Raw genomic sequence first — 11072 nt, forward strand, 5'->3', positions numbered from 1 at the left:
TTTAAATAAATTAGTCATCTTTCCCTCATATTTTGAAGCTGATGTAGTAACTCAAGGTCTGTTTTTTTCTTACTTTCTGCTCTTCCATCTTTAGAATGTTGACTTCATACTCAAAACAAGAAAATGAAGGAAAAGGAAGGCAATGACCACTTCTGTCCCTTTCTCAGAAGCCTGCCTAGCATGCTTCTGCTCACATGTCAGCATATAGACTATGTCATCAGTGGCCTCATAGTTGCAAAAATGAGTATTTAGCTTTTCTAAATAATGAAGTCAGATAAGGGAAAGGAGGTTTGAGGGTCTGTGTTAGACTAGCCATTCCATTATCTGGCCCTAGTGAGTTTTAGACCACATTCCCATCCTGGAGCCAATCTTGGTGCTTGGGAAACAATGTAATTTGATTGGCCAGGTCTAACTAAGGTGCCCATCCTTAGAATTGGGAGATTGAAATCAAGCCCAGCCAAACCACTTCGTTTGAGGGTAAAATGGGGATGGGACACCAAAGGTCAGGGAATTCTTGGCAGACAGAAACACTGTATGGTATTTTTAATTTATTGTCTCTTTTTTACAACTCAAATGTTAGAGGAAGAGAAGCTTAGTTTAGTGAAAATAGTCCTGTCTCGTGACAGGTACCATATTTTACATTTAATAGACTCACAGTATGTTAGAGAGAGAGTTCAGTTGATTCAAACTTTTTTTCTAGGTGAATATTCTTTTGTATCCTCCTAGAGTACTTTCTGTAGTACACCATGAATTGTGTGTACTCAAGAAATGCTACTGACCGATCACCACAACTTTTTTGCTGCCAGCTAAAGTCTAAAACTTTTGTGTAGTTAGATAAAAACTAATAGGAACATCTGCTTAGGATACTTGCACAGCCTGGCTGATTTCACTACAGCGACCAGCACTCTGCATTTAACTTATGATGACTGTGTCATAACATTTAGGGCCTCTCACCATAGTCTAAAAACTCATTCTTGCTTCATTTCACCAATAATTAATCATAGTCATTAATAGAGCACTCTTCATGACCCTTCCTGTCCTCGTGACTCAGCACTGGCACCCACATATTCCTCCATTACTGAGTGACTTATAAACTTAACAGAACAAACAGAAAATGGACTGGTATTTTTTAAAAGGGGGAAATTTACATGTGTGAATGTTGGGAGAATTGGCAAAAACTTATTTTGAAATTAGTTATTTAGGTCTTATTTCTAAGCATTCAATTTATTTCTCTTATTCAAAGTGATATTTTTGTACTTAAGAGAAATACAAACTTAATCTATTGCTGGACCTAACTGGTTTTGACCATAATGGACGGTGAATTGGAGGGAAGAAAATAGAATTAGAAGTACAGCACCTCTTGTACTCATCTTTCCTGTAGAGTCAGTGCTGGAAACTAAATTATTCATAGTTATTTTTCTGAAGAAGAATTGCCATTGCAACATAGCTGTCCTAGGCTGAAATGACACTTAGTCTTATTTTTAATGTATTTGTTGGGGTACACTTCTATAAGAAAGATTGTATTGCCATTGACATTTTAGGTAGCCTTAACATCCACTCGGATTGTCTTAAGCCAACTGTCCTATATCCAGTCTTCCTCAAGTCTTATAAATTTTGCCTTCTAATTCATTCTCTCTTCCCCATTAGTAGTGTCTAGAACTACCTATTTTTCTGTCCTCCCTGCTTACCAGAGAGATCTTATTCATCTCTGTTGCTCCCACACCAAACCAGGGCCTGGTATTTAGTGGATGTTAAATGATGAGCAGTGTTGTTGGTGGATAAGGATACTTGTATTGGTACAGTTTAATAGATGAGAAATCCAAGGCTCTAATAACTTACCCAGGTCTAATGATGACACAGTTAGAATTTGAACCCATATCTTCTAGTAGTCATACCAGTCAAAAATAAGATGAAGAGCAGATTTACTTAGAGAGTGGAAACGAAAGGATTACTTACGGTGGGAAATTTTGCTCTCGCTGTCCGTTAAGAATTATCTGGAATTTGGCTGCCAACCTGCACAAGCCAGTGCAAAAGAGGACAGCTCTTCACAGTCAAAACAAAATCTTTCAAGAATATCAAATTACATTATTTTACATAATAAAAAATTCATGAAGAAAACAAATTAAGTTGTAAGTTAAAAATTCTTTGTCACTTCCCTCCCTTATTTTGACGAGTATAAATAATTAGGGACATACATGTTTTAAATGAGAAATGCTTCTCCATCTGCAAACATATAAATGTGCCAAGGAGGGCTAGGAGTATAGCTCAGTGGTAGAGCACCTGCCTCACACATGTGAGGCACTGAGTTTGATCCTCAGCACCACATACATACATACATACATACATAAATATAATATAATAATAAATGTACCAAGGAATAGTAAGTTGGTTTACAAACACTTGAATGTTCTGTGCATATAATCCTTTCTACTTGTAGTAATCCCATTAAGTCTGATACAATTTTAGACTCCCCCACTTCAGCAGTGCAAGGGATTGAACCCAGGGCCTTGGACATGCTAGGCAAGTTTTCTATCACTGATATACATCCTCAGCAAGTTTGAAACAATTTTAGAATGAAAGTAAACTTCAGAGTTTATCTAGTCCAGCCATCTCACTTTATACTTAAAGATACTGAGATTTATTTAATTAGTGACAAGACAGGACTAGAACACCCATCTAATCTTATCTACTCTTTAATCCTAAAGAAAACTTCTGTATAGAGAATCATTACCTCCTGCCAACTTTTTTTTTTAATGCGGATTGAACCCAGGAGTGCTTAACCACTGAGCAATATCCTCAGCCCTTTTTTATTTGTTATTTTGAGGCAGGGTCTTGCTGAATTGCTTAGGGCCTTACTAATTTGCTGAGGTTGGCTTCTAACTTGGTCTTTCTGCCTCAGCCTCCTGAATCACTAGTATTACAAATGTGTGCCACCACACCGAATTTTCTCATTATTGTTGGATTTTTCCTATGTGACTTTTGTTGGAAGGAAGCAGATATGTAAAATACTTGATATTAGTAGTTGTCATAGCAGGATTCTGAGGCTGTGGTTGAGATACAAGGAGACCTTCCAGTATTCCGTTTCTGGTGTTGTGGAGAGCTTGACCAATGTGAAACCTGCTTATATTGCTGTTAAAGTTGCTCTTTCTAGTCTTCAGATGATCAGATGGTAGTGACTTTTTGCTTTTTGTGATATTCTGAATTTTTATCTATTAACTACCCAGAAAATACAAGACAAGATCACCACAGATACACAAGAGTTTGGGAGTAAAAGTTGTTTCCAGTTTGCCTGGAATTAGTATTGTTCTAGAGGTCAGATGCTCCCAAATAGAAACCAGAGTCTGTTTTTTTGTCTTTCTCTTTCCTCTCCTACTTTTTCCCCCTTTCCCCCCTTGAGGTTCTTCTCTCCCATTAATAGATTACATTAATGTAGTAACAAATTGTAAATAATTTGACTCAAAAAAGTATAATAAGCAGAAGAGATCAGGCCAAATGAAGGGGATACCACCAGGTCCACATAGATTAAGCTCCAGAAAACTGTGAAAATCTGCTCTAGCCTGAGATTATTTCCCAGAAGTTTTAAGTTTTATGAGGAATCCTTGAAGAAACAGAGGATATAAGCAGTATTCAGAACTAATAGGAATAAATTAGGTTCAGATAAAATATAGTTTGTGGCTCTGAGCTGCTTCACTTTCCAAAGCAGAGTGAAGCTGAATACCACCAAAGATAATTATTTTTTTGGTTTTGTTTTGTGGTGCTGGGAATTGAACTTAGGGCCTGCGTGCATGTGAGGCAAGTGCTCTACCATTGAGCTACATCCCTAGCCCAATAGGTTAGTTTCTTTAACCAAAGCTTTGACTTTGTTGTCATCTGAGCTGATTTTTCATAGACTTTGGCCTACCAGCCTAGCTACAGAAAGTAGGAGGTAGTTCTCAATATCATTAGGAAAAAAAAAAATTACCCTACTAAGAAGTCAGTTTCTTTAAAAAAAAAAAAAAAAAAAAAGTAGTTTGACAGTCGTGCCAGTAATAATCAGGTCATGAATTTAGAATTTTTGTTGCCTTCCTTGATTCTTCCTTTCTTACTTTAAGAATTTACTTATTTAGAGACAGGGCAATGATGCCATTCTTCTGTTCTGTCCCCAGACACACCTAGCAATGACATAGAAGTTTCATTAGCTCTGTGACTTCTCATCAAAGCCATCTCCTTGCCTCAGTGTAAGGGGTTCACTTATTGCCATGTGGATGTGCCTGCCACTTCTGAGACAATTAAGAAGTCAGTGCTGAAGGTGATTCAGACAGAACAGGCAGAAGCAGTGGCATCCTTTCTTAGATTTTGTAAATTCTTGAGTATCCTGTATAGCTTCTTTAGAACTAGTATTTTAATGCCCTTATGGTAATATTGTCATAAGATATAGTTCCCATGCTTCTGTTGCATAGTTTACATGCTTCATTTTGCATGTGGCCAAAGTTTTGACTTTTTTCTCCTACTCCTTGACATGTTTGGCATTTCCTTCTTCTAAAGCATTTAATATGCCAGACTAAGGAGCCACCATATTTACAGGATCAGTTTCATTTTTCAGAGGCTCTTTTATGCTCTGATACTAGAGTGAGTCATCATACAGTATAAATATGCTACTGTGAAGTCGGTGACAATTGTTGCCTTTGAAAACTGGTTAATGAAGAGAAATCCTGTTCCCTTTGTACACTTACTGTACACATCATCCTTTGAGCTGACTTCTTACCTTGTTATAAATTGGCTGTAATCCATATCTATATACATAAAGACTCACTTAAATATTTGATTTTTTTATTCTTTCACAGCCATCTCTTCCTGTACTCTATACCCTGTCTAGTCAGGCTACACATGAAGCTGTTCATCTCCTTTGCAGGATGTTGGTCTTTGATCCAGTAAGTAGTGTTTATTTTTATATATTTTAAATGAATTAAAAATACATATGTTCTAAGAGAAACATCCTGGTTTTAAATAGATTGGCAATGTAAATAATGACTGGTCAAATGATAAACCTCAATCCCCAGTTTCATGTTTATTATGCTGACTCATCATACAGTTTGATTATTAATGTTTAAGACACTAGGGAAGAGAGATAATATACTGCCACTTGCCCCCAGTGCAATAGCACATCCTTGTAAATCCCAGAAGCTCAGGAGACTGAGGCAGGAGGATTCCAAGTTCAAGGCCAGCTTCAGCAATTTAGTGAGGCCCTAAAAGCAACTGAATGAGACCCTGTCTCCAAATAAAAATAAATAAATAAAAAGGGCTGGGTATGTAGTTCAGTGGTAAAATGCCCATAGAAAAGAACAATAAACTGTACAATTTTTATTTATCTTGATATTTGTAAAAAGAACTTGACATGAAGACAAATCAGGAGAAAAAAATTTAAGATTATTTGAAAAAAATCTGTTCTTTGTATTGCATAAGGACATTTTTATTCTTTGGGTTGTTGAGATGGTAACATTTTCAAATGCCCTTTCTGGAGTTGACTCTTTTGGGACATACTACAAAGCAAAGTCTGCCATAAGTTTAGCTCTTCATTTATTCATTCATCCAAAGAATTTTCATATCTGTACCAATAATTTTTGTCAAAGAAGACTGAAAAATGGAAGAATTTTAAAATTTTTAGATAGGGAATACAAAGAGATCACCAAGTATAAAACACAAAAGGTATTTAAAGGATAAAAAAGATCACAAGCTGATGGTATATACCTATAATCCCAGAATCTCTGGAAGCTGTGGCAGGAGGGTTGCAGATTCACAGCCAGCCTCAGCAGCTTAGCAAGACCCTGTCTCAAAATAAAAAATAAAAAGGGCTGGGGATGTAACTTAGTGGTTAAGCACCCCTGGCGCCAACCCCTGATACAAAAAAAAAAAAAATCACAAAATTACCAGTTACTGACATTACATTGGTATGAGATGAGGAAAAAACAGCTTTCTCACATGATTATCAAATCCACAAAGGTCATAACTATCTTCAGAATTGACATCAAAGACTAGGGATTAAAAAAAAAAATGTGCTGTTTGAGATTCAGGTTTGTGAGAAAGTCAAAAGTTTTCTTATTCGTGGAGCCAGAACCAATCAGGGTGAACCAAGTTATTTTTGTGACATCTCAGGGAACAAAATGGACTTTTTTGTTAGAGTGGCTGTCTAAGTATTTATTTGTTTATTTTGTTTTGTTTTTTACTGTGGTATATGAAGTACATAGTGATACTGGAAATAAGATAAAGTGTCAATTCTTGCTTCCATGGACTCCCTTAGGTCAAGTTCTCACCATTAAGGACAGTTGCAGTCATATAACTTGCATAATGAGCTAGTAATTCAGTATTGTTCATTAGTTAGTTCGGTTGTTTTGAGAAACTGGAGATTGAACTAAGGAGCCACATTCTCAGTCCTTTTTTAAACTTTGAGACAGGCTCTGAGTTGCTGAGGGGCTTCCTAAATTGCTGAGGCTGGCCTCAAACTTGCAATTCTCCTGCCTAAACCTTCCCAGTGGGTGGGATTACAGGTGTGTACCACTGCACCTGCAATATCATTAAGTTTGACATTTTGTTTTATTTTGCAAGTTTAGCCTGGGCCCTAGGGTTAAATTTTACTTTCCTGTATTAGAAATATTTTATTCTATTTTGTTTTGGGGGGTTTTGTTTTTGGTTTTGTTCTATTTAGATTAATTCACCTCTGCCAGGTTTGCCTGCAGTGCTTGTATCTGTAAGGTATCCATTTTCTCTAAGATCCCATGTTTGTTAATCCTTCTGACCTGTTTGAAAGTCAGTCTTTACATATGAGGCTGGAATTTCCTAAGCTGTAGGGCAAGGACCAAGCACTGTTTCCTAGGAGGCCTTTTAGACATAAGTTCTACATATGAAATATAGCCCTTATTCCTTAATAATGGGATTATCACGCCTAATTAAATAAAACTTTTTGTGTGGTTATAGTTATAGAGATTTATCTGGCAAGAGATGGCTTGTTTCCCCCTCCTACCCAAGAGAGCAAATTCAGCTTTAAATTAATACTGGAATAGGAGTTTACACCATATGATTTTAAGAGATCTTGCAGGTGTATGCTTCCTTATAGAAGTAAACAAAGTATATCAGTTTGTTTACTTAGAAATATTTTTTATTTGTAACATGGATATTGTATCAACTTTTACTCAAAAGTTGATAAGGCAATAAAACCTAGTATAGAAACAGGTGTCCATATCTATTACAAATGTTGATCAGTTAAAGAAACAAGACACTCAAAATATGCAATTGAGATATAAAATATGTAATTAAGTACCATTAGGTCCTTCAAAAGAGGACCACTATTGAAGAAAAGCAGTTTCTCTTTGGTGTCCATAAATGAAGGGTCTCCTTTCCTTTGGCTTAAATTGAGAAGTCCTAAAAAGATATTAGTTTAGAGACTTGGAAGATGATCATTGCATGTCAAGGATTTGATTTACTTTTGTCCAAACATTTCTCTTAGGTAAAAGAGAACCTCTATAGGTGCATACAAAAAACAACAGAGTATGCTGTCAGTGGTCTGGGAAACCAAAATCTTTTTGACCCTGCATTCTCAGATTTCAGGAAATAACAGAATCTTCAGACAAAAAAGACTAACATTGGAACTAGATTCCAGCTGCTGATACCAGCTGACAGACCCAGTGTCTGCCATCTGCCACCTGACAGGAATGACTTAATGGTCAGATGATAAAATTAAAGCCCAGATTTAATCACTGCTGCCCCAGTGTGGACAGGTGGCTTGCTCAGTCACAAGCAGACTTGGCCAACAGCCAGAGTTAGTGTGCCAAAGCAGAGACCTCAGTGCCTTATGTGAGACTGATCAGAGGCATCAAGAAAAGGGGAGCAAGGGCCAGAGGGGCTCAGGACCAACACAGTGGGTATAGTGTCTGTCGGCCAGCTTGTTTCTCCTTTGGGGTAAAACACTAGACCTCTCCCAGTGGATCTTTAGCTCCAGGAACAGCTGCCAAAGGAAGACTCATGTTTTTAGAAAAAGAAAAGGCTTACTTGCTAAGAATGCCAGGCAGTCAGATTTCAGAAGAACTGGCTCACCGAATACACAGGTATTGAAAGGAAAGCAACAACAACAAAAGCAAAAAACAAGGTTACCAAGTTTGTGTTTGTCTCTTCATGTTAAATAAACAGTAAATTTGTTTTGTATTTAGCTTATCTTGAAAGGTCATGACATGCCTTTTAGCATATCAGCATAGCAAAAAATCAAAGATAAAAAGTGTTTTGGGGAAATCCAGATTTATGAGAAATGTCTCACATTTTATTGTTTGGGGGACTAGAACCAATCAGAATGGTCCAGTTATGTTTTACTTATTTGAATGTAGAATTGTTTTCTTTTTAAAATTGTGTTACACGAAGTGCTAGGTCATACTGAAAGCAGGGCCAAGTGTCAGTTTTTGTTTGCTTTGTGCCATGGACTCCATCCTTAAATCCTATAAAATTCATTTTTCTCCCAGTAATATTTATATGTCCACTGAGCACTGAGGAGGGATGATTATTTTGTTTAATTTTTTAAAGGAGTAATGAGTTTAAAAGTTTATGGGTTAGGTGGGCACAGTGGCACACGCCTACAATCCTAGCTATTCAGGAGGCTAAGGCAGGAGGCTTGCAAGTTGGAGCCCAGCCTGGGCAACAAAGTGAAACCCTGTTTCAAAAAAAAAAAAGAAGTTTATGGGTTAGCAAGCCTGAAACTAGCATATTAAGTATTCTGATCAAAAGTGCCAGAAACCCACAGAATAGGCCACTTCTCTACTAGTGAGCCTGAGTTCTCTTTCACAACATGGCATTTAAGACCATTGTATTCTACCTAACTCCAGCAGCTTTTAGATGTGCTTTTGTCCAATCTATTCAACAGTCAAGGAGAATAAAAGTTTCCAGCAACTTTGTCAAACTGCAAGCATGATCACATCTCCTCCAAATATGGACACATTTGGAAATCATAGGCTCTTATTTAAATTGTAAGTTTATGTTGTACCACTGGCCTGTAATCCCAGCCACTCAGGAGGCTAAAGCAGGAAAACCACAGGTTCAAGCTCAGCCAAGGCAATTTAGCAAAACCCTGACCCAAAATAAAATTAAAAGGCCTGCAGATTTAGCTCAGTGATAGAGCACTTGACTAGCATGCGAGTGGTCCTGGATTTAACCCCCCCCCCCCAGTTCTGTCAAAAATGTTTAAATAGTAAAAAAAAAAAAAAAGAAAGAAAGAAAAGAATTAAATAAGATGTCAACTTACCCTTTCAAAACAGTATATATTCAGTATATATTTAAATACTATTATATTTGTCACTTTTGACCCTGTATAGACCTATTTCAAGATAGAAGTTCTTTTCTGCTAAAATTCTGATAACTTCCTAAGTGTTTTATTGTAGTAGATAATAGTTTGTTGTCCTAAATCATATACTCCCTCTTTCTGCTGTTACCAGCCTCTAAATTCAATTATCCCTCTTTGCACAGAATGTTGTGAATATTAAGTATAAGCTGTATAAAGCAGTAACTGTCTTGTGAAAGATCCTATATAGACAGTCATGCTTATCTGTAGTGTTGATGTGCTGGTCTCTAAATTTGATTTCAGTCAAAAAGAATATCCGCTAAGGATGCCTTAGCCCACCCCTACCTAGATGAAGGGCGACTAAGATATCACACGTGTATGTGTAAATGTTGCTTTTCCACCTCTACTGGAAGAGTTTATACCAGTGACTTTGAGCCCGTCACCAATCCCAAATTTGATGACACTTTTGAGAAGAACCTCAGTTCTGTCCGACAGGTCAAAGGTGAGTGTCTTTTTTGGCCTTCAGATGACTAGTAACATTTTTTACAATGTGACCAGAAATCCAGGGTTTGGATGCTGTCCAAGGCTCCTCCATGTTTATTTTATAACCATTGCTGTTTGTCCAAGGAGTATATGCCAATAAAGCTATGTGGGTTATAAAAGTGCTTACATCCAGGGGAAGGTAGGCCAAAGGAATGAGATTTTGTTCTTATTTTCAAAGTTTTAATGATTGTGACTGAAAATATATTTAATTTGTACAAACTCAGTGCCATTTCATCAAATGAAATGTGTTGGCCTTTTTATATAAATATGAAGTTTTTAAGAGGATAAAAATCCACTAAGGGGACTAGGGGTGTTGCTCAGAGTGTTTGCCCAGCATGATGCCTGAGGCCCTTTGGTCACCACTTAAAAAACGGCGGGGGCGGGGGCGGGGGGGGGGGGGTGCGGCTAAATTAGTAACAAGGGAAGGGAATTTCTGATAATTTACTACACATTGTGATCTTCTGTTGGGGTCAGGGTAGAGGTGATGAGATTTAAAATTCTGAATGATTTTAGTGTCTGCTCTAGGACATTTTAGAAGAAAAGTTCAGCCCCACAGTAACCAGCCAAAACTATGTACCTAAACACAAAGTGAAGTTTTTAAGTGATCTTCTAAAAGGTAATAATTACCAGCAATTTATAAGAGCTCACTTGTAACATGAACCATATGGAGTCTCTCAAACTTCTAGACCATTTTACTTTTCCCACTGCTGGGGTTTCCAGTCTGTATAAGCCACTACTGGGCTTTTTACCTATGTGCAGCAACAACTATTATTTTGGTTTTAGGAGAGTTCAGCTGGATTCTGCTGATGTGTAAGACAGATTTAAGTAAACCAGAAGGAAATTCTATTCAGATGCTAGCTAGAGGTAGCTGAGAATTCACTGCTCCCAGTCCTGCAGATTGGCAATGGATTGCATGATGTTTGTTTTCTTCACAGAAATTATTCACCAGTTCATTTTGGAACAGCAGAAAGGAAACAGAGTGCCTCTCTGCATCAACCCTCAGTCTGCTGCTTTTAAGAGCTTTATTAGGTAACTGTGTAATTCTAATATTCTCTTTAGAATTAAAAGGATGCCATTGTGATTTTGTTATTCAGCGACTTTCTGTTTTTATTGAGATAACACAGATAAAAGGTCCAACAGAAAGTTTTTGTTGTGAACTTTGGCTTCAGTCATAAGATTAAAAATGTGAGCATTGTTTTTACACTGGTGCCAATTCACTGCAGTTGCTTTGGCA

At 37.2% G+C, this 11072-nt stretch overlaps 1 protein-coding gene across 3 annotated transcripts in view; it reads left to right on the forward strand.

The window, feature by feature from the left end:
• Nlk (nemo like kinase) overlaps positions 1-11072 on the forward strand; it is a 149026-nt gene that overhangs the window by 134093 nt on the left and 3861 nt on the right. For 2 of the 3 annotated variants that reach the window (XM_046446793.2, XM_046446794.2), the window contains exons 8-10: positions 4824-4910; positions 9599-9797; positions 10774-10867. In XM_046446793.2, coding sequence (XP_046302749.1) covers positions 4824-4910; positions 9599-9797; positions 10774-10867 — 380 coding nt within the window. The remainder of the gene's footprint in view (positions 1-4823; positions 4911-9598; positions 9798-10773; positions 10868-11072) is intronic. The other variant, XM_046446795.2, reaches the window with a different exon arrangement.

The sequence above is a fragment of the Marmota monax genome, unplaced genomic scaffold, assembly GCF_021218885.2.
Source record: "Marmota monax isolate L192 unplaced genomic scaffold, Marmota_monax_Labrador192_F-V1.1 WCK01_AAM20220418_F8-fsc00138, whole genome shotgun sequence".
Lineage (NCBI taxonomy): Eukaryota > Metazoa > Chordata > Mammalia > Rodentia > Sciuridae > Marmota > Marmota monax.